Source organism: Felis catus, chromosome E2, assembly GCF_018350175.1.
Source record: "Felis catus isolate Fca126 chromosome E2, F.catus_Fca126_mat1.0, whole genome shotgun sequence".
Classification (NCBI taxonomy): Eukaryota; Metazoa; Chordata; class Mammalia; order Carnivora; family Felidae; genus Felis; species Felis catus.
In genome coordinates this window covers 57297319-57320865 of record NC_058382.1, presented here as the reverse complement: position 1 = coordinate 57320865, position 23547 = coordinate 57297319, and the positions used below count along the sequence as shown (strand labels likewise).

The 23547-nt window shown below is 57.9% G+C and overlaps 1 protein-coding gene across 2 annotated transcripts in view; it reads right to left on the bottom strand.

Moving 5' to 3' along the window:
- WFDC1 (WAP four-disulfide core domain 1) overlaps positions 1 to 23547 on the bottom strand; it is a 46212-nt gene that overhangs the window by 11999 nt on the left and 10666 nt on the right. The window contains exon 1 of one of the 2 annotated variants that reach the window (XM_023245048.2): positions 9412 to 9698. The exons of the other annotated variant lie outside the window; for it this stretch is intronic. Within the exon in view, the coding sequence (XP_023100816.2) occupies positions 9412 to 9681 (270 nt within the window). The 5' untranslated portion in view covers positions 9682 to 9698. Of the gene's footprint in view, positions 1 to 9411; positions 9699 to 23547 lie in introns of those variants that run through there. 2 annotated transcript variants of the gene reach the window in all.

The following is a 23547-nucleotide window of genomic DNA, read 5'->3' as shown; positions in this document are numbered from 1 at the left end:
GATTCTGTGTCTCCCTCTCTCTCTGCCCCTCCCCCTTCAAAAATAAATAAACATTAAAGAATTAAGGTGCAGAACAGTTTGTATGCTACACGCCTACGTTTTAAAATACACATATGCACACTCATGTAATATGTATATGCCTGCCCAGAACATTTTTGGAAGGATACACAAGAATACGCAAGAAACTGTTATCAAAGACTGCCTTTGGAGAGAAGAATTCAGTTCTGAAGCAGCCAAGGGGGTGTCTCTTCACTGGGTATTCATTTGCCCTGCTTCAATATTATTTTTGAAATGCACACAGTATTTTTTCAGTTTTAAGAAGACGAGCAAACATTTGAAAAAGAAGTACATATGAAAGCATTTTTAATTTTTTTAATACTTATTTTTGAGAGAGAGAGAGAGTGAACAGGGGAGGAGCAGAGAGAGAGGGAGACACAGAATCCAAAGCAGGCGCCAGGCTCCGAGCTGCCAGCACCCAGCCCGACGCGGGGCTCGAACTCACGAACCGCAACATCCTGACCCCAGCCGAAGTCGGACGCTCAACCGACGGAGCTACCCAGGCGCCCCATGAAAGCATGTTTAACGACAGGAAAAACACTTAATGATATGTTAGGGAAAATAAAGAGCAAGGAACAAAATGGCAAATGCCCTCTGACCTCAACGGAGTTAAAAAAAAAAAAAGGCGAGAAGGTCAAAAATGTGCCCACATCCTTGCCCCCCACCCTCCCGCCCCAGCTACTGCGGAGGCTGCAAAGTCTATGCGCTGCTTCCAATGCCCTGTAGGGGGCGTCGGGTCACCGAGGATAGGTCCCGAGAGCAGGTGCATTTTGGAAGTGTCATCCCAAGGACCAGCGGTTTTCAAACTACGTCCCAGGGCACCCGTGGGGCTTAGAGGGAGGGCAAGAGGGAGAAGAAAGCAGGGTCCAAGTGAGGCAGGGGCAGCCTGGGGAGGATGGGGCTCCCGGCCCCTCCCCAGCTTCGCCGAGAAGTCCTCTTTTCTCCTATATATATATGTTTGCCATTTAATTCGTGAAATGTAAGAATGAAGCCAACATTTGGCATATAAGGAAACAAAGGCTGCAGAAGACTGGTGGTTCTCCCCCCAAAACAAAGGGGAGACCGGAGCATGGACTCGCAAACTGGTTCAGCCTTTTCACCACCCCCTGCTCAGGCCGGTCCCCGTAAGTCCTGTATCATCGTGAATAATTTTCAACCCCTCGCCGTTAGCTCTTACTTCGTTTTCCTCAGAATGAACAAAATTGGACTCCCGTTGGGGCCCGACCACTGTGATCCTAATGCAAGGTGGCAGCCGGCCCGGCCTCCTTGGGAGGGTGATGAGGAAAGGCCCGCGCGTGGTCGGGAGGCCGGGGTGGGGGGCGGGGGGCTTCCGCATGGCCCGTTCGGACTCAAGGCCTCATTTAGGGGACTGACTGCAGCCTGCGGATCACAAGTGAAACCCTGTGTCCCCCCCACCGCCACCCCAGCCCCTGCCTCCCAGTCTGGTGACTTCCTAATGGCAGCCCAGCAGGGGTGTGCAGAGAGATCAATTTTAGATGTGCCCCTGCTTTCTGAGGGACCTTCAGACGTCGTCTCCCAGAATTTGGAGAGGACAAAAGGGATAAGCGCCTTAGAAGTCAAATCTCCCGAGTTATTTACGGTGCGGCCGAAACAACAGATGGTCGTGGGTGATAACAGAACCGATGTCACCGAGGGGCCCAGATTAAAGGATTAAATGTTTTGGAAAATATTTCATATCATGCAAGGTGATGCCTGAAGAGGGTCCTGAAAAAGCGTGAATTTTAGGAGCTCTGGGAGAGAACTTTTATCCGAGAGAGAAATACATCACCCTCAGTGGGGCCCCCTCCCGTGGAGGACAAAGGGGTAAAGGTCAGCCAAAGCTGGCTGGTGCCCGCCCCCAGCCCCTCTGCCTCCCAGACTCACCCCTCCCTTGCGCATCCCTGTTCAGCCGACTCGGCTTCTCTGAGGTCCCCGGAGCGGTCCTACCTCCGGGCCTTTGCACGGGCTGTGTCTCCCACCTGAGACGCCAGCCTGGCCCCGCGCTCACTTCCCCCAGGTCTCCCCGAACAGGGGCCCCCCTCCAACTCGGCACCTCTTAGCAAGCCTCAGCACCTGCTCTGGTCGCATGAGGCCAGCGGGGGGCGTTCTATTGTTATCCCCACTAAAGATGAGGCCCCTGAGACCTGCAGAATGAGAGGTGTGCCCAAGGCCACAGGCCGAGAAGGGTCATGAGCCCAAGTCTACACTTCTCTCTCCAGAGGCCCCAGTAATGGATCCAAATTATACATCTAGAATCAGCAGCCTCAATTTCTGAAGGTTTGCTCAGACGCCTTCCTCCTCCTTGCCTTGAAGCCTTCCACACACTGTTCCCTCCGCTCAGAACTTTCCCCAGAGGACTGCTGCTCTTTCTTTGGGGCAAGAACTTAGGCGCTGTGTCTGGCTTTTGAGCGTAGCAAGATGGATGGGGCTAAGGCCCGTGACCTCGTAAACTGTTCAGGCTGAGTTCGGCAGGGATCTAAGGCACTAGACAAGTCTGGGTTTGAATCCTGTAGCTCTGTGATCACGCAGGAAAGCCACGGACTTATTTCGGCCTCTGTTTTCCTCCTCCGCAAAATGGGCGCAGGAGGCACTTGTGCCGCGGGCGTTTGTGGCAGGAGCCGACGAGGTCGCGCAGGCACCTTCCAGCCTCTTGGAATTAGGCTTCCTGTTCTTGTTGTCGGGTCTGTCTGAATCTGGGGCTTCCCCGCCTCCCCGTCCCACGTCCCCACCCCTGCCCGCCGCCGCCGGTGCGCCAGCCCCAGCTCAGGACACAGTCAGAGAACCGCCTCCCCCGGGCACAGATTCTGGAGAGAACTCGTCCCAGGCTCCACCCTTCGCAACCCCAGTCAGCCCGGGCCCTCCAGCGCCCCTCGGCCGAAAAGAAAATAATGGCACGTCAAATCGGGCGGACAGACGAGGCGGCTCACCCCAGAACGACAACATCCTTCGCGAAAACCCCAGGGCAACCCGTGATTTCCAGCTTTAATTTCCAGGCCTGCGAAGGGGCTGTATTGCAAGTCTTTCCAAACAGCTGCTGGACGCACATTTATGGAACGGCCCAGACAAGAACTCTCCAGGGCGGTGTGCCCTACTCGGATAAAAATGCCTCCCCCTTAAGATTTCCCACGAGGTGCTTATGGTTTTTTTCACTCCTCTGGGAGAGGGTTCTGGAGGCCCCTGGGGATCTGCGGGGCCATTCTACTGCCGGTGCCCCCAGGAAGCGGGTTAAGGAAATACCGATTCTGGCCCCTTTCGGTGGAAAGCGCCATTCTTCAAGTTCAAGTGTGGATTCTCCTGAAGCCAGCAGCCTCGTGTCCAACCAGAGGAGGCCGGATGAAGACAGAATGGCACATCTGTACCGCGGAACACAACAGAGGCCTTTGAAAAGAGGACACAGGGGGCGCCCGGGTGGCTCAGCCGGTTAAGCGTCCGACTCTTGATCTCGGCTCAGGTCACGATCTCACGGTCCGGGAGTTCGAGCTCCGCGTCGGGCTCTGGGCTGATGGCTCGGAGCCTGGAGCCTGCTTCTGGTTCTGTGTCTCCCTCTCTCTCTGCCCCTCCCCCATTCATGCTCTGTCTCTCTCTGTCTCAAAAAAAATAAACGTTAAAACAAAACAAAAAAAAATGGTTCGTTTCACGTGACGTGAATTTCATCTCCATAAAACATCTTTTACACACTGTGAACAAACACCATGAAGAGAAAAAAAAAAAATGTGAGTACACCTGTCTTCACGGGATTGCCGGGGCACACACACACCAAAATGCCGACGGGGCTTACGCCCTGGAGGGAGAATTCGAGCTTTTTTACGCGGTTGTCACTTTCGGTAGCGTCTGGATTTCTTCTACAGTAAACATTACTTGTAGAATCAGGAAACGATCTTGAACCGTTTCCATTTAAGGAGAAAGAATCCAATCTCCAAAGCTGCCCCAATTTACCCACATCCCTCCCTCTGTGTTCTCCACCCACTTCATTCCGCGTGCAAGGGCTTTACCCTTCTTTGGAATGTTCCGGCGACTTAACGGTCAGACCAATAAACGTGCGCCCCAGGCCTGATTTGCCGGAAGAAAGCCAATTCTCCTCTAAGCGTCACTTGCCCTTCCTCTGGAATTTGGACGTCAAAAAGTCTAAAAACACGTCTGTCCCTGGAACAGGGGCTTACAGCTCAGTGCGCGTTGATGAATGCCGTTTCCTGACGCCCTGGGACCTCAGCGCTGGGCTCTGGGAGCAGAACTGGGTGCATCGCTAAGGGGCTTCCTCAGAGAGGCACGCAAAGTCCCAGATCTCACACCAGCGATGACCTCATCGCAGCGCATGTTGCCGGCAAACTCGACCGACTCCTTTAGCCGGGGGCCCCCGGGCCCTGCGGCACACCAGGAAGTCTTCTGGAACTTTCTATCCCCTTCCATCCTGTTGTGGAAGGTTTTAACGTAACTTATCCATTCCCTTCGTGGTACATTCATAGTTCCCAGGCCGACTACGTGCCAGGCGGGCTGGCTCCAAACAATGCTGGGCTGGGCCAGAAGACATCCCTCCCTTCACGGGGCTCAGCTCCAGGACAAGGGGCAAACACCAAACCAGACGTCACACAGAGACCGCAAACATATTGCCTTTTTTTTTTTCCTGCCATCTGCAAAATCGAGTAATGAAAAACTAAAGCCACATTTAAAAAAAAAATGCATGCACATCATATTAAAGGGGCTGAATGCTAGGGAGAAGTTGAGGTGATATGAAAGCACTTAGGGGAACCGCCTTCCGAGGAGAAGACCGAGAGCTAAGACCACAACGACCCGGTGTGGGTGCGCTTGTCCATCACCCACACGGAAATTCTGCTCCGTTCCCTCCCCGCCAGCGCCCGGCACCTCTAATGTACCGTCCATGTCTAGGGGCTTGCCTATTCCGGAAAGTCGACGCAAAGAGATCCTACAGGACGTGGCCTTCTGTGGCCGCCTTTTTCCGCTTAGCATAATGTTTTCAGGGTTCATCCCTCCGGTAGCAAGTGGGACGACCCCACTCCTGTTTCTATGGCTGAATAATATTCCACCGCACGGATTGGTCGTCTTTCATTTTTTTTCCTTCTGAGTTTCCGGACCTTTCCAGCTCTGGCCGCCTTGACTGGCGCTGCTGCGGACCGTGAGGCAGTCTTCCTCTGCTTTCTCACCTCCCTCCCGCGGGCACGCTCCCCGATGATAACCACCCGGTTGCCCTCGATGCTTCTTCCCTTGGTCACTTCCGCCTGGGACTGATTTCAGGCCTGGAACCTCAGACGGGGAAGCCGGCTGCAGGGAGGAGAAAGTGACTCGGCCAGCTCATCGCCACCCCCGCCATCCTCCATTCTGAAGAGGTTTCCGCGTGCCCGTGACGTGCGGGACACCGGGCTACGGCCAACCGTGGGGTTGTTCCCCTCGGCACGTCACTTCCCCTCTCCCGCCCCCAGGTAGGACCCACGGGGCCTTGGCCGTGAACACCCCAGGGCCCCCGAGCAGCCCTCGCTCCTCTGCACGGAGGCGCCTTAGAGGTCCTGATGATGGGGTCCCGCGGGGGGTGCGAGCTCACATCTTCCGAGGAGTGAGGGGAGTCCCCGGGACTCCGACGGTGTAATGACCACTTCGCCCGTCCCTGGCCGGAACAGCCTGACTGTTCTTCAGAGGTGTCCCACCCCAGGATGAGGAAGCTGGGTCTGTCTTTGAGTCCCATCTGCTCCCCTGGTGGGAACCCCCAGCATCTTGGCCCGTCCTGGGTGTCGGCTGAGCGTGTCCCCCAGCCAGGGAGGTACGGTCGTATCCGAGAGCCCTTCTGCCTCTCCTAATCGTGCTAACTTTGCAAAAAAATAAATAAGCAACAATAAGACGCGAGAAAAGACTCGGGAGGTCACCGAAATCACAAGGGGGAGGGGGGCCACCTTGGGGAGGCAGCCCTTCCTCCTGCCGCACCCCCTCAGCGCCCCCTCCGCCAGGCAGGCGCCCCCGGGCAGGGTGGGAACTGCCCAGCGACCTCCAGCTGCCCTGGACGGGAGCTTGGGGGACGAGCCAGACTCAGCCATGGCGACACGCGGAGAACTGGGGCCACCCGGTCCCCGGTGACATGGTGGCTGCAGAGGGTCCCACCCGGTAAAAGTTGGGAGGCTCCTGAGACTTAACAGGTGGCGAGTGCTTGTCCTGACACATAGCGAGGGCTCAGCAAAGCACTGTTCCATCGAACGCCCGCTCCACCGAATGGGCCGAGCGCCCCAAAGCAGGCCGCCGGGCTATTTACAAACATCTTGCCTCCGTTTTATCCAGCCTGGCAAACATTTGGTGCCATGTTGCCTGTCTGATCCGGTTTTATGTGTATTATTATTTTTTTAATTTTGTGAATGTTTATTTTCGAGAGACGGGGGGCAGGGAGGGGCGGAGAGAGAGGGAGACACAGAATCTGAAACACGCTCCAGGTTCTGAGCTGTCGGCACAGAGCTCGACGCGGGGCTCGAACTCACGAACCGCGAGATCATGACCGGAGCCGAAGTCGGGCGCTTAACCGACGGGGCCCCCCAGGCGCCCCGTGGTCTGGTTTTGTGTTTAATAGTGCACATGAAGAGGAGGGGCAAAGCCGGTGCTGCCCGCCCCCCCACGCTGTAGGCGGGGAGGCCGAGGCTCAGAGGGGGGACCCTCTTTCTCACGACGAGCCCCCCAGTGGCCTCCTTGGGGACGAAAGGCCGTGCCTCCCTCTCTGCCGTGTCTCTAAGTCCTCAGGCAGGAAGGCAGGTGGACACAGCGAACAGGAAGTGCGCTGGGCCCGCTCTGCCCTCTCTGCCCAGGGCTGGGCCTCGAGAAAGGGAGAAGGGGCAGCCACGTGCTGGCCCAGGCCCTACAACCAGCCTCGGCAGGTGCCCTGTGAGGCCACCTCGAGGGCGGGCGCCTTGCGAGGAGCTGGGCAGTGGCTCTATGCTTTGATTTTTTTTTTTTAATTTTTCAAGTTTATTCACTGTGAGAGAGGCAGAGAGAGCAGGGAGGGTGGGGGGGGGCAGAGAGGGAGGGGAAGAGAGAATCCCAAGTGGGCTCTGCGCTGTCGGCGTGGAGCCCGACGTGGGGCTTGAACGCCCGAAACGCGAGATCGTGACCTGAGCCGAAACCGAGAGTCGGACGCTTTTCCGACCGAGCCACACAGGCGCCCCTGGTTTAATTTTAACAAGGGCTCTATTTAACTCTCCAGAGCGGGTTTCAGCACCCTACGGGACACCCGGCCGTTCCTCACCCTGACCTGCCCCCCCCCCCCGGTCCTCGAGGGTCCGGGGTCAAGGCTGAAGACCACCCTCCCCCCCGCCAACCCCGTGCCCAGGGTCCCCAGCCTCCCGGCCTCCCCCCTCCCGCCCGGCAAGATGACAGGTCCGTTCCTATGACGCTGTGGGACAAAGTGGAGATCAGCCCAGACGACAGGTTGGAGATCTCTTTGTGGTCCCAGAACCAAAGTCCTAAATGAGCCATCCCGCTGGGCCAGCAAAGAGCAAGGAGGTGTCAAACCTGAGAGGGGTCTCTCTCCCTCCTTGCACAAACCCTCCCCTGCAGTGAGGGCCCCCTCGGGGGCTCCCAGATACACCATTTGTGCCTCACGCTCTGCCCACATTGCGTCTTCTTCCAGGGATGTCCTTACTCCTCCTAATCCTTAATAGTTCTTCAAGATCTGGCCAGGGTCTCCCCTCCTCCAGGAAGCCTTCAGGGATTGCTCTCCCTTCTCCACACACCTACCGTCATTTCAGTTGCCGCTATTCTTTTCCACTCCCGGTGGCCTCCTGCCTGAGCTGGAGAGCGTGAGCCCTGGAGGCTGAGATTAGCCTCGATACAGTTTCAAGCATCTCACCGTGGCAGGCGGCATGAAACATTCCCCTTTCCCACTGATCTACCCGGCAAACTCCTACTCATCCCTCAGAGCCCAATGTTGAATGTCCTCAACCCTGGAAGACCCTTTCCTGACTCTCCTGGAGCAGAGCTGAACACATTCTTCTGGGCTTCCAGTGCGTTTGCCCATAATTAATTCACAGGAATGTTCCAAGTGCCGACTGAATGGCAGACGCCTGGCCAGGCACCAGGAGCACTGCACTGAACGAGACACAATCAGGCCTCACCTCGAGGGTCCCATCTCCCACCTGGGGTGGCAAGCGCCACCCAGTTTCACAACGATTTCACGAAGTCACCAGGAGGCACCGACCACTTGCTATGTTAAGGGGACTCGTGCAATCCTGCGAGAGTCAGTGCTGTCTCCTTGACTCCTCCCCACCCCTGTGCTCCCTGTACTAGAAAGGGGGGGGGCGTTAAGATCACACACGCACCCCCCCCCCGGGGCGCCTGGGTGGCTCAGTCGGTTGGGCGTCTGACTTTGGCTCAGGTCACGGATCTCGCAGTTCGTGAGTTGGAGCCCCGCGTCGGGCTCTGTGCGGACGGCTCAGAGCCTGGAGCCTGTTTCGGATTCTGTGTCTCCCTCTCTCTGCCCCTTCCCCGCTCATGCTCTGTCTCTCTCTGTCTCTCAAAAATGAATAAACGTTAAAAAAAAAATTAAAAAAAAAAAAGATTATACCCTCCTGCCCCCGGTCTCTCTCTCCTGGTCTCTCCTTGGCACCTGTTGTCCTTATCTCTCACTTACTCTCTGACTACATCGCGATCTCCCCGAAGCAGAGAACCGCCGTCTATGCGCCCACAGCCTAGAAGAGCGCCCGGTAAACAGGGGTGACCGAACAACAGGCGTTGAAAGAACCGCATCCCTCTAACGCTCTGTCTTTTCCAGATGAGATCGCTGGTGCTCAGAGATGTCAAACAAGTCGCCTGAAGCCACACAGCTGGTAAGCAGCAGAGTGTGAATGCAAACCCAGACCCCCGGCTCCAAGGTGCACGCTTCCCGCCCTCTGCTGTGCTGTCCTATCCCTTTGTACCGCCACCACGTCACCCGACCGCCTCCCCCCCTCGACCACGTCCCCCCCGAGGGTGGGAGCCTCTGTCTCCGTGTTGAACCCACAGGACCGCACACAGTGCCTGACCCAGCAGAGCAGTTTCTACTAAATGTTTACTGAACGAGTAAATGACCGCACGCATGCCTAATTATGTCTTATAAACGCTTGGTTGTTGATGGTTGAGAACACAACACTCAGTTTCGAGCCCTTGGGAGTCTCAAAGCGGGGGCTGTCCTCTCTGGTGGGCCAAAGCGTGTCACCATCCCCCTGCGCGTTTTTTGCGGCGCCCTCCGCCTCTTGGCTCACAGACCAGGGGCCGTGAGCGAGGGCGGGGAGCTCATCTGCCCACCTCCCGACCTTGGCACACGTGCGTGCCAGCCCGCCCGAGTCTGGGGGCCGCCCGTCCCCTCCCGGCCTCCCCGCCCCGGGCACTTACGCGGGGCTTCTCGGCCAGCCTGGCGTGCAGCGCCCGTCTCCAGATATTCTTGGCAGAACTGGCTTCGCGGACAAGCAGCAGGAAGGACAGAGCCCAGATGACCTTCCTCCCGCCGCTGCCCATCCCGCGGCCGGGAGAAGGCATTTCCTCCCACACGGGGCAGAAAAGAGGGGCCCCTCTTGCCGGGAGGGGGGGGCCTGCAAGTGGGGGACAGAAGCGTGCACGGTCCGCCGGGCTCTCAGCTCCACTCGGCCGGGCCCCTCGGATCATGTGTCGGCGCCCAGCACATGCCCCCACCCCTACCCCCACCCCTGCCGGTGGCCGGCCCGCCCTATTTTTAGCTTTGCCCTATAACATCTGGCCGCAGAGTCGCCACATAGATGTCTGCAGCCTGGGCAGCTGAGACGGTGGAGGCAGGAGGAGGGAGACACGGGCTCGCCAGAGACGTGGCCGGGACACACTGGGATAATGAGCGTTTGCGTGCAGGCTCGGTCCCCTCCCGGAGGAGGTGTGCTGGCTCCCGGGGCGGGGGGAGGGGGGGGGAGGGAAGGACCCTGGGCTGGGGGGGGGGAGGGGGGGCTCTCAGCTGCCACCTCACCCAAGTTTTGAGCTGAGCCGACAGGCTCTGCCCATGGAAGCGTCTTCGGAACATGGTGCTGGGTGGGCACCGGCCGAGCCCGGCTGCGGAAACCTCGGCGTCCTCGCCTCGCGTGTGGCCGAGCGGACAGCTGCGTCGTGGGGTCCTTGGGGAGGGGTCGGCGAAGGTTTGCACGCGTCGTGAGTATGCCCGAACACACGCGGGCCGGGCGCAGAAAAGCGCCGGGCTCAGCGCTTCACGAACGTTCTGTCGCCTGCTGCGCACAGCAGCCCCTCTGGTGACGCCCGTTTCGCAGGGGAGGAAACACAGGTGCAAGACCGCCCGCGGTCCGGCGGCCAGCGGCAGAGCTGGGGCTCGACCCCAGGCCCCTGTGACCCCGTGACAGAAGGGCCCCCAGCCCCAGACTTAGGGACGCGCCCGGGTGGTGAACCGGCTCGGCCCGTGTCCGCCTGCTGCTGGGAAGGCCTGTGCCACGTGGCCCAGTTCGTTCACCTGTGACACTGACTTTGTGGTCTTGGCTACAGTGGCAGGAGGGGCTCAGAGACCCCCGAGGCGGACGCCAGCTCCAAAAGGTCAGGCATCCGCGCCTCTCTTATTTGCCTGCACAGGGCCTGGCCTGCGTCGGTTCACAGAACAAATGCAACCGTCACGACGACCCTGCGAGGAAGGGGGCCTCGTCTACAGATAAGAGAGGCAGGACAAAAGTCAGGTGCATCTCCTAGCCCCCAGGACACGGCGCGGGGCTGGCACACAACAGGCGCTCGATAAAGGCTCTTGAGCTGAGAAGTCACCCCCCGCGGCAGCATTCGGATCCCAGGGACCCAGGGCCGAGCTGGGACCCGTCAGGTAATTTCTTGCAAAGATTAACTTATAAAAAGGACCCTCCGGAGTCCTGAGGAGAGGAGGGGTGACGGCCCAGGGACACGTGAACTACAGGTCTTAATGTGGCAGGAGAAAGGCTCTGGGAAGAGAAGTAAACACGGAACAAATCTGCCCGGGAAACCAGCCGCTTTCCTTTGATCAGAATCGAGGCAGGAGCCCGGCTCGACAGCCAGGCCGGACGGCCCAGCGGGCGCCGGGGCGGGGGAGGCCAGCCGGGGCCCGGGGCCCAGCCGGGATCGCGGGGCCGGCAAAGCCGCCCGGGTCTCTGCCAAGCCTCAGAACTTGATGTTCCGAGCGGCGGAGGTCTTTCTGGTGTATCCGAGCTCCAGAGATCTGGATCGGATCCCAAGCTTTGTGGGCCGTCCGTCTGGGACTCACCAGCCCCTGACTGTGACTTCCTGCGGATCCGGGGGCGAGGTTTCCTCTGGGAAAGCCTTGGGGCTGGCATGGCCTTTCAGGTCCTCTGCGCCGAGCGAGGGGCCCGCTGGGCGCCTGCCAAGGCCTCTCTCCCTCTGCAAAGACAGGAAACGGTCTCCTTTAAAACCATAAAGGGCACCAGTGCTCAGGGCTCCCACTCTGAAGAGCAGAGGACAAGGTCACAGTTACAGGGTCCAGGAAGAAATCGCCCTGCAGCCCTGACCGGACACCCCCGCCTTGACCAGATCAAGCAAGTAAACGCTCCACGAAAGGGGTCAGGGTGACATCAGTCCACGCGTCACACGGACACGCCAGAGACTTAGAGGGGTCCTGGGAGGGCGCCCCGGGGAAGTGACCGCACTCCTGAGCGCTGAAGGATGCGGAGGGACAGACAGACGGGTTTAGAGCGCGCTGCTGTGGGCCCGCGGGGATCGTGCCTTCCTGGGCCCGTGCTCTGTACAAAAACAAGGATAAGAAGGATCCTACTGCAAGGGCCTTGATGAAAAGCCAAAGAGAACTCAAGCTGGAATGCTTTCTTTTTTTCGGTTCTGACTTGAAGGGAAACCGAGTCACTTTCCTGAGCCCCTCAAAGTCTGGTGGGCCCTAGGCAGTGCGCCTGGAGATGGCCCCGGGGTCCCAAGAGCGCTGTGTGACCTGGGGCGAGCCTCCGCCCTCTGTGAGCCAGGAAGCTGGGAGGATGAAATGGAGAGTGTGGGTGAGCCCACTGGGTGCACGGGAAGTGCCCTTTGTCATCACGTCCTCTGTACGAGCAGGGTGGCCCCAAGGGGAAAGGCCCTCAGGTTGGCCGTCGGCCTCAGGAACCGCCCCGCCCAGCTCTGCTCCGGGCTGTGAATGAAAACAGATGTCCCCTGGGCTGTTTGTTCTTGGACAGCCTGACCCTGAACTCAGTTCACTCCGCCGCCCCGTTACTGACCTCCACTCCCTGTCCGCCTCCCCCTTCCCCCTCAGCTGATGCCCTCCCATTTAGGGAGCTCTCAGCTTCTCTCTCCAGCAAGGCTCCTCGCCTCCTCCCCCTGCCCCCAGAGTGACCGGTGGCCCCAGGGCCAGACCTCCTAGGAACTGACCCCTTGGCCCTGGCCAGGGAACCTCCCTTCCTTCCTTCCCATTCAGCGTTGCTGCAGGAGAAAGCGTCCCCTCTCCAGCAGGAGGAAGCCACAAAGCCCGGGCACGCTAGTCGAAAGGTCAGGTTTGAGGGCTAGGCCGGCTCTTTGCACCCGTGATCCCCAGCCAAGGCGCTGGTCCTATCGGCCCCTCTCTAGCTGCCGGGCCCGGCTCTCAGCTGACCTCTCTTGCTTCTCATCCATGCGACGCGACCACTTGTTTTTCGTTTCTCTGTCAAAAGCAGATCTGGTCTTGGGGCGCCTGGGGGGCTCAGTCGGTGAAGCATCTGACCTCGGCTCAGGTCACGATCTCACGGTTCGTGGGTTCGAGCCCCGCGTCGGGCTCTGTGCTGACCGCTCGGAGCCTGGAGCCTGCTTCGGATTCTGTGTCTCCCTTTCTCTCTGCCCCTCCCCTGCTTGTGCCTTCTCTCCCTCTCCCTGTCCCTCCCCCCCTCACTCTCTTTCAAAAATAAATAAACATTAAAAAAAAAAAAAAAAAGCAAATCTGATTGTGAAACCCCTCCATATCCCGCCTCCTAGGCCAAAAACCTAGCCCTGGCCCTGTTAGGACAGGGACAAAAATGCGCGACCCACAGCCCCTGCCGGTCTGACCTAGACTCTCTCCACCTGGGTGTTAGCATCCCCTGCAGGAGGGGTTTGTGTTTTTTTTTTTAATTTTTTTTTCAATGTTTATTTATTTTTGGGACAGAGAGAGACAGAGCATGAACGGGGGAGGGGCAGAGAGAGAGGGAGACACAGAATCGGAAACAGGCTCCAGGCTCTGAGCCGTCAGCCCAGAGCCCGACGCGGGGCTCGAACTCACCGACCGCGAGATCGTGACCTGGCTGAAGTCGGACGCTTAACCGACTGCGCCACCCAGGCGCCCCGGGAGGGGGTTTTAATAAGCCCACACCCAGGTCCAGCCTGGACCAAAGAAGTCAGAACCCGGATCAGTGAGATCGGAACTGGGCGTTTCCAGAGGTCCCTGGCTGATTCCGATGAACAGCCAGGGCCAGGAGCCCTGACACACCGCAGGCCTCTCCCCGAAGGGCCCCCAGCGCCCCTCCACGCACCCTCCCTTCTCCTGCTGTAGCAACCTGCCCTCCCCAACACATGCACACCACCGGCCTCTTTGCTCCAAGGTGTCTCTATATGCTTTTCCCTCTCCCTGACACCCTTCCCTGTTTTCTGTGCTGGGGAAACCGGTTCAAGCTTCCTCTCAACTCCACTCTCGGCAAAACACAGGGCTGCTTCCTCCCAGAAACGTTCTCTGATCTCCAGGCCAGCTGGGCTCCCCCGAGAACGGGCTTTCAGGGCCCGCGTGCCTCTGCTGGATAGGACCCAGGCGACAGGACGATGGAAATGACGTTTCTTGTGACAATGCCTGACTCTCCCAATACGCAGGAAGTGCTCTAAGGGTAGGGACTGTCTCGCCATTGGCTTGGGTGTTTCCGTTCTCACCTACTATGCGCGTAGCACGTAGTAGGAGCTCAGCAGACATTCACCAAGTGGCTGCATGGATGTGTCTGCTCCCCCGCCAGGGCCCCCGCCCAGACGACTTTGCTGGGACTTCCTAAGGTCAACCGGCCACCGCCTGTGCCAGACCGTGTCCTAGGAGCTGGGAACACAACTGCCCCTCCCCGCCAGCGGTGCATCCTCGACGTCTGGGGCTGGACCGCCCTCTGACGCGGGGCCTGCCCTGTGCGCTGGGGGACGCTTAGCCTCTACCCACTAGATGTCAGCAATGTTCTCCCGCCACCCCCCACCAGGGGTGACGGCCAAAGATGTCTCCAGACAGTACCGAACGGCCCCTAGTCTGGGACAAAGTCCCTCCCCGTAGAGGTCATCGCCGGAGGTGACCACAGTAAAACAGAGAGGAGTCAGGATGCTGGTTTATGGGGGTTGCCGAACTGCCCGCATATGTTTCCCGCACTTTTCCGTAGGTTTAAGTCACATACGCACACATTTAAAAGAAACAAGAACGGGGCCCCTGGGCGGCTGGGGCGGCTACGCGTCCAACTCGATCTCGGCTCAGGTCACGATCTCACAGTTACGTGAGCTTGAGCCCCACATCGGGCTCGGCACCGACAATACGGAGTCTGCTTCGGAGTCTGTCTCCCTCTCTCTCTCAAAATAAATACACGTCAAAAAAAATTATTATAAAAAACCCAACATCACCGTAATAAACTCTGGCAGGAAGTGTGAGCCAAGGTGAAGGGCTCTCCGGTCCGCCTTGCGCTCCGCTCCCGCGGCGCCTGGGGACCGCTGCTGCTCTGTCTCCCCCAGGCCCCCGCGCCTCGTGCACAAGCCGCCCCTCGCCCCTCGACGGGGTCACTGAGCTGACAGAGGGCGCAGGGGGGGCTTCCTTACCACCGCCGCCCCTAGCCCTCCTCCGAGATCCGGTTCTGAACGAGTTCTGCTTGTCCAGACCTGCCTGCCATTCGAGTGGAGCCCGCGACGACGCTCACGGGGCCACGCGCCAGCCGTCGGCGGATTCGGGGTGAAGGGCACGCACACGCTTCTTGTAGGTTCTCGCGCTTCCTCGCAGCTTGAGGGACACCCCAACAGAGAGGTCCACGAAAGTAAAAGGGCAGAGTATTTCAAAGAAGTCTCGCCCCTGCAACAGGCAGACAAACGACCCCGGGTGACAAGCGGTCAACGGACTCGGGGAGACGTTCATTTCCCCGAGGATCGCACGCAAGTTGCCGACGGGGACGCGGAGAGATGCTCAATGTCATTGGCCATCAGAGGAAGGCAAAGCAGAGCCACGTGAGAGGTCCCCGCCCGCCCACCGGGACGGCTGGCTTTTCACGCGCGCACGCGCCCAGACGTGCCCGCGGGCACACGCGCGGGAAGCTGGCAAGTCTTGGCGAGGACGGGGAAGAACGGAGCCCTGTCCGCGGACGGCGACAACAGCATGTCCTCTGGGCAAACGTTCGGTGGCGCCCCGGAAGGCTGAGCACAGAATTACCCGAGCCCAACGATTCCACGCCTAGGGAACTACTCGACGTAACAGAACGGGGACTCAAACAAGCACTTGTTTTTTAAATGATTTTTTTTAACGTTTACTTATTTTTGAGACAGAGAGAGACAGAGCGTGAGTGGCGGAGGGGCAGAGAGAGAGGGAGACACAGAATCGGAAGCAGGCTCCGGGCTCCGAGCTATCAGCACAGAGCCCGACGCGGGGCTCGAACCCACAAACCGTGAGATCCCGACCTGAGCTGAAGCTGGACGCTGAATGGACTGAGCCACCCAGGTGTCCCCAAAATGGTTATTTTTTTTTTAACGTGAATTGGACTTCAATAAAAGTAAAGTGGAAACAAAACTACCCAGACGAGACAAAAAGGAACTGAGTTCTCCACACCCTGCCTGCGTCGGGGCGGAAAAGCCTGCCTGCCCGTCGCCTGCCTGCACCTGCTTCTTCCGGCTGGTCTGGTCACCGAACCTTCTGCTCAGTGACCACTCCCTCCCCGCCTCCTGCCTTTGTGGTCCGGGTGGGGGTTCAAGGTCGACCTCACGGGACGGTGGGGGGCAGGGGTCGAGGTCAGACAATCCACAAAACCTGAGCCGGGCAAAGCCATCCGAGGTGCCATTTGCTCAGGATGCCATTAGAAAAGCGAAACAAAACCCCTGAACACAAAAGCTCTGACTTCGAGGGGCGCCTGGGTGGCGCAGTCGGTTAAGCGTCCGACTTCAGCCAGGTCACGATCTCGCGGTCCGTGAGTTCGAGCCCCGCGTCGGGCTCTGGGCTGATGGCTCAGAGCCTGGAGCCTGTTTCCGATTCTGTGTCTCCCTCTCTCTCTGCCCCTCGCCCGTTCATGCTGTGTCTCTTTCTGTCCCAAAAATAAATAAACGTTGAAAAAAAAAAAACAAAAAAAAAAAAACAAAAAGCTCTGACTTCGGAAGAGCTGGACTTCAGAACATTCCCCCTCCGCAGACAGGATGCACAGCCGGGGGGCGGGGGGGGGTGAGCTGGAGACTCCGCGGTCCTTTTCCGGAGCGAACTCTTAACTTTCCAGGGAAGCAAACGGTCCCCCTGCCCCCGCACGGCAGCCTCGTGTTGTGTCTCCCTGGGACACAGAGGCCCTGGGGACAGCGCGAGAGACGGGTGAGACGGGAGAGGGATCCCCTCCGTCAGGGAGGGGACGATCCAGACCAAGAAAACCGGTACATGGTGCTAAATGCTATAAGGACTCAGAAGTCTGAGGCACCGAGGGTGCCGTGTCAGATGGGGAGCCCCCTCTAAAGAGGGTGGAAAGGAGCACCATCCGAGGGGCGACCTCTAAGCCCAGAGATGAGAAGGAACCCAACAAGTTAAGGGGGGGTGTGGTAGGAAGACTCTTCCAGGCAGTGGTCACCTGCCTCTGGCCCCAAGCCCGCTGTACTGTAAACCCACGGGGGCCCCGAGGGGTAGGAGGCAGCCCTCGCCGTGTCCCGAGATCAGGGGAGGACCGGGGACGGGGTGGCTGGAGCAGGACTGCAAAGGAAAGCCGTCTAGTGATGAGGGTGCTGGATTCCCCCCAGGCCTGAGCCAACCGCGCATCCACGCGCCCTCTTCCCGGCGATCGGTTCAGGAAGGGGTCGGCCCTCTGGTCTGGACCGACGAGGTGAGATACTTCCGGGAAAGCGGTCCTCAAAGCGGAGGGCCACGCAGGAAAAGTGATGCTTCCTCTGTGCACGTGGGCTTTATCCGGTTAGGATGCAATGCCAGGATCTTCAGCAGCCATTTTGTCACCATGAGAGGACAATCAGGAGAATGAGGCCAACGCTGAAATGGCAGCAGGGGGGAAACCCCTGAGTCCTTGGTGACTTTGTCTAACTGTTGAGTTTGGGAAACCCGAGTCCTTGGTGACTTTGTAGAACTGTTGAGTTCGGTCGATCCTGGAGCCATCCTAGCCGGGCTTCCCATTACCTGGCACAAACTCACCTTCCGAAAGCCCACCGGGAGAGACTAGGGACTTGACTGGGTCCCCTGCGACTGTACAGACACCATTGTCACAACCCATGCAGAATCCCACGTGCCCCCTTCCTTCTTCCTTCTTCCTCCCCGGGGTCAACGAGTCAGGCCACTTGGCCAGGAGTGGTCAGTGGGGACAGCAGGACACCCCGAGGTTCTTGCCACCCTTCCAGGCAGACACCGTGCAGAACGCTTTCGCTCGGCAAGAGTGGGGAGAAAGAACAGAAAGCAAGGATCCTTGACCCTTATTATGCAGTGCCTGCTGCAAATAAATCGATCACTTGGCCAAAACAAGCCATCCCGCCATCTATCACAGTGTGATGGGCACATAAATTCGCAAAGTGACTTCTGCCTGGCCGGGCAGGCAGGGCCCCCGTCCCGGCGGGCAGAGAGGGAAGGTGACAGCCTATCCCTCAGGCCCAGGGTCCTACCTCCTCTTGGAATCAGCTGCCCGCGGCTTTCCTGACTTTTATTTACTTATCTTTCATGTTACAAGGCACAGATTTTGTATCAGGGGAAAATGGAACCAGCAAAGGGTATTTAAAACACAGGGATTCATGGGCGCCGGGCTGGCTCCTCTCCCTGGCTCGTACTCTCTCTCTCTCTCTCTCTCTCTCTCTCTCAAATTAAAAAAAAAAAAAAAAAAAAAAAAAAAAGAGGGATTCATGCAGGACCTTTGGTACATAGTATACAAAACAACTCAGAGACTGACAATAACAAGAAGCCTCTGCCCACAGCCCCGGTGTAGGGAGGCGGGTGGGGGGCAAAGAGAGGGGGGTGGTATTTCTCAGGCCCAGGATCTGGGGTCACCCCAAAGCAGCTGAAACACAGCAAGGCAGGCCGGTGGTAGTGAGGCCACAGATGAGACACGGCCAATGCTTAAGGCCTCATCCCCGGCACAGAGATGGGGAAAAACACCCTGGCTTCTCCCTTCCTCTGCCCTCCAGCCTCCCATCGGGGCCTCCCGCTGTGTGAGCCCAGTGACATGGGAGCAGGGGACATGCTGTCCGCAGGAGTCAGTCCCCTGGAGCGTCCCCCAGAGCGGGAGAGGAGGGCGGATCCGGGGGGTAAACGGGCCCAGGATCGGCACAGGTAGTCACGTCAACCCCCCTCCCCCCCCCCCCAGCCACCCAGCCACACACACAGGTGACTTCTTCATTGTCACCCACCTCTAACTTACTCTTTTCCTTCCTCTGACTAGATCAAAAGCTGACAGAACCCAAAGCGATGGCAGAAACCTTCCACTGATCTGTTCTTCTCCGATGTTTATTTTTGAGAGAGACAGAGCGTGAGCAGGGGAGGGACAGAGAGAGAGGGAGATGCAGAATCCGAAGCGGGCTCCAGGCTCCGAGCTGTCAGCACAGAGCCCGACGCGGGGCTCGAACTCACGAACCGTGAGATCCTGACCCGAGCTGAAGTCGGACGCTTCACCGACTGAGCCACCCGGGCGCCCCTCCATTGATCTGTTAGACAGCTAGCTATTCACTGAGCATCTACTGGGTGCTGGGCCATTATTCTAGGCCCTGAGATCTGCGGAGCTTACATTCTAATGGGGGGAGTGGGGAGTGACATACTATAAACAAGAAGCAAACGAATGAACAAGATAGTCCCAGAGGGGTGGGCACTACGAAGAAAATAAACCAGCGATGCGCAGTGAGAACGAGCTGGCTAGGGTGGTGGGCAGGAAGACGTCCCTGAGCAGGTGACATCCTAGTCAAGGTGCGAGTGATGAAAATAAACCACCTGCGCAGAGAGAAGGTCGAGGCATATTCCAGGTAGGGGGTGCAGCAGGTGCAAAGGCCCTGAGGGGAGCACTAAGTTGGCCAGTTGCAAGCATCATAACGGCACTGACAACGTCAAAGGGTCTCAACTTAGCGGTGCTTAAACAAGAAACAGCGTCTTCGCTCGTCTCTCTTTTTTCGACCAAAACAGCAAAGCCCTTCCCAAGTACATTAACAAATGCAAACCAATAGGGGGTAGATTTGAGGGTTGTGGTGTCAGGGGGCACCCAGCTCCACTGACCGGGACACCAGGCGGGCAGGAAGCAGGACCCAAGCCAGGATGCACAGCGGACCCCACGTATACCCTTGGATTTCCCATCAAAAATGCTCATGGGGACATTTTCTGGACGGTAGAACGGGGGGAGAATGGAATCGTACTAATAGTTTCTAACTTGTCTACAGCGATCAGAGAGATCTTTCCACTAAGAGAAAGGATGGGCGCGGGTTCAAATCCCAGCTCTGTCACCTTGCGGAAATGTCCCCTGAGCTCTAGGCTCATCCCCCTCTTCCCCCAGCGAATGGTGCGTGACGGCACCTGCCCCGGGACTGCCGTGCAGAATAGAACAGAAAACCCTGGCAAGCACTCCGCACAGAACACGGCCCACGGCACTTCTGTGAGGTGCGAACAGTGGTGATCTCACCACAGCGAGTCTCAACAACTGACTTCCAGGGTGCTTGTGACTCGGGGGCGCAGACTGACTCACCGAGGACCCTGGAAAAATCCAAGGCTGAGGAGTGATCTCAGGCCTGCAGATAGGCCAGAAGGAACAGACATCAGGCAGGAGGGACGGACAAGCGTGTCCGGGACAGAGGGACGCGTGTGTCGACATCAGAGGTACCAGCCGGCACCCCTGACCGGAGCTCGAAGCTTTGCCACGACGAGCGGCTGAACGGAGGGTGTCGACCCCACCCCCACCCCCACCAGGGCGGCAGGTGGGGCCCCCGGAGCCTCCGGGCTGACAGAGAACCGGCGAGAAGGCCCCACCCGACCCGTGGCTGTCCCCACCTCTGGTTCCTCCGCTGCGGAAATTGGGAAATCAGCATCCACTGGGTGGGGGGGTGGGGGAGGGGGAACGGCACGGGGGAGCAGGATTATAACAATAATTCTGGTCATAAAAATGACAATAATCAGGGGTGCCTGGGTGGCTCAGTCGGTTGAGCGTCCGACTTCAGCTCAGGTCACGATCTCGTGTCCGTGGGTTCGAGCCCCGCGTCGGGCTCTGTGCTGACAGCTCGGAGCCTGGAGCCTGCTTCGGGTTCTGTGTCTCCCTCTCTCTGCCCTTCCCCAGCTCGTGTGCTGTCTCTCTAAATGAATTAATTAATGTTAAAAAAATAAAATTACAAGTGTAGGCTATCCTGACACAAACGAGGAATTGTCCCGTACATCACTCAATTAAAAAAGTAATAATAACAATGATCACACTTAGGTAGTCTTTCTCTAAGCCAAGAACTTCACAGGCTCCCACACCTAATCCATGTACTAGCTCTAAGAGGTAAGTACGGCTATGATCCCCACCTCACTGATAGGGAAACTGAGGCTTGCCCAAGGTCACCCATCGGCCTAATGACCGCGCTGGCTGCATTATAATCAGAACTCTGTCACCTGAGGGTTCCGTCACTTGCTGCCCCAAGAGATGAGCCCCAAGTCACCTGATGGCCCAAGACCTGGAGACTCCCCCTTCCGCCCCACCCCACCCCCCATCCACATACCTCTAATCACCTGGACCCCGGATTCCCTGAAACAAGGATTCCACTTCAACACAACTGCCCAGCCCCAGTCCCCTGGGGCCAGCCCGGCCTAACTTTCCCTCCCAGGGCCTGGCTGAGGGGCCCACACCCTGGTCTGCTCCCCGACAACTGCAAAGGCCTCTGGACCATCCCTGAGCAGCTCAGGGGTGAAGTCCCTATGCGTTTCGTGTGTCTGGTGCCCACACAGCCCAGGCACTCACAGTAACTGGCTTTAGCTGGTGCCCCTCCCTCTTCCCGCAACGCCCTTCCCTGCTCCTCACTAAATTCTACTCCCCATCGTCAGGGCCCAGACCCTCTCAGGGTGGGGGGAAGGACGTGGCCGCTCCTGGGAGGGCAGGGAGGTGAGGCCCTCGGCCCCAGGGTGAACCATGAGCCACCGCAACTTTGCAATCACGTCCAATGTCACCCGCTCGCCGAACGAGGGCCGCGTAAGGGCAAAGCACCCCCTCACACCTGCTTTCTCAGTTCCCTCCTCCCACCCCTGCGTGAAATTTGGCAGTTTTTGTAACTCTTGTGGGACAATGTTAGTAATTAAGAAAGAGCCTCGGGTGCCTGGGTGGCTCAGTCGGTTAAGCGTCCGACTTGGGCTCAGGTCACGATCTCACGGTTCGTGGGTTCGAGCCCCGCGTCGGGCTCTGTGCTGACGGCTCAGAGCCTGGAGCCTGCTTCGGATTCTGCGTCTCCCTCTCTCTCTGCCCCTCCCCTGTGCTTGTGTGCACTCGCTCTCTCCCTCTGTCTCTCAAAAAAAAAAAAAATTAAATTAAATACTGCTTCCAAGAGTCAGCTGCTGCCCTGGGCACTTACGGGTGTCACCTGATTTAGTTCCCTGTATGTGTTTGTAAAGTCCCCTAGTCACCAAGCAGCAACATCTGACTGACAGCCGTCTAGGAAAACGGGTCCACGATGGGGAGAGAGGGAGAACACAACTGAATTTGAAGAGGAAGAGGAGGAGGAGAGGAAGGAGGGAGGGAGATTCATCTGAGTCGGGGTTGCCAACAATCACTGAGAAAGCTAGCAAGGCGGGCCCCGGCTAATATCCAGGGGGGACTGGAACCACGGTCAATTAGCAGCTGATAGCAGGTGTCAAGGGCTGAGGCGGGGCGGGCTCACGACGCCCCCTGCTGGAAGCAGCCAGCCACTGCCGAAGAAAGAACTTGGGCATTCACTCCGACGGAAAAGCAAGGCGTCTGCTTCCAAGCCAGAGGGCCTGGTTAACTGGTTTTCTCCCTCGCTGAAATGACATCAGGTCGTAACTTGGCTGCAGCCGGCCGACCTTTTATCTATTACCTCCACCTGATCTGCTACGCAAAGTCACAACGGAGACGACGCAAGACAAGCTCAGGGATGCTCATCGCTGCAGAGCATATAATGCTAAAACGTGGGGGGGGGCGGGGACGGGGTAGCAGGAGGGACAAATGTCCTGGTGTGAGAGAACTGCCTGAGAGAATGAGATGTATGTAGGCACTGGCGCTCCAGGCCCCTATCAAAGTGGTGCAGAACTCTACTGACTCGGGCAAGCGTTCGGAACATACTGCATTCTACAACGGAATGTATACGATATTTCAGCTTTTGCAAAAAAAAAAAAAGTGCATTTTTATGCACGTGTGCCTGGAAAAACGCGGAAGAGGTCTCTGAGCAAGCGACATCCTCGTCAAGATGGAAGTGATGAGGGGCGCCTGGGTGGCGCAGTCGGTTAAGCGTCCGACTTCAGCCGGGTCACGATCTCGCGGTCCGTGAGTTCGAGCCCTGCGTCGGGCTCTGGGCTGATGGCTCAGAGCCTGGAACCTGTTTCCGATTCTGTGTCTCCCTCTCTCTCTGCCCCTCCCCCGTTCATGCTCTGTCTCTCTCTGTCCCAAAAAAAAATAAATAAGCATTGAAAAAAAAATTAAAAAAAAAAAAAGATGGAAGTGATGAAAAAAGAATCACCCCCGCAGAGAGACGGTCTAAGGCAGGGGGTCACAGCAGGTGCAAAGGCCCTGAGGTGAACACCGGTCTGGCTTGCTGTCATTGATACATCCAAAGGGTCTCGATTTAGTGGTGCCCTCACACCTGGTTCCATCCTCCTCCAGCCCATCACCTGCCGCTCCCCCCACCTCCTTCCCAGCCTCACTGGCTTTGCTGTCCCACAAACAACCTAAGCCATTCCTAGACCAATCGCTTTCATGCGCTATTCCCTCCACCCAGAATGCTCTGCTTCCCCTGCCAAAAAAAGTTTTTCGTGTTTGTCCCCTTATCATATTTCTAGTTTTGAGAGCGACAGCATGAGCACAAGCAGGGGAGGGGCAGAGAGAGAGGAAGAGAGAGGATCCCAAGCAGACTTCACGCTGTCAGCACAGAGCCCGATGTGGGGCTCGATCCCACAAACTGTGAGTCATGACCTGAGCCAAAATCAAGAGTTGGACGCTTAACCGACCGAGCCAACCAGGCGCCCCTGTTCCCTTATCATTTAGGGGCTCCTGGGGGGCTTGGGCGGTTAAGTGTCCAACTTTGGCTCAGATGATGATCTTGTGGTCCGTGAGTTCAAGCCCCGCGTCGGGCTCTGTGCTGACAGCTCGGAGCCTGGAGCCCGCTTCGGATCCTGTGTCTCCCTCTCTCTCTCTCTGCCCCTCTCCCATTCGCTCTCTCAAAAAT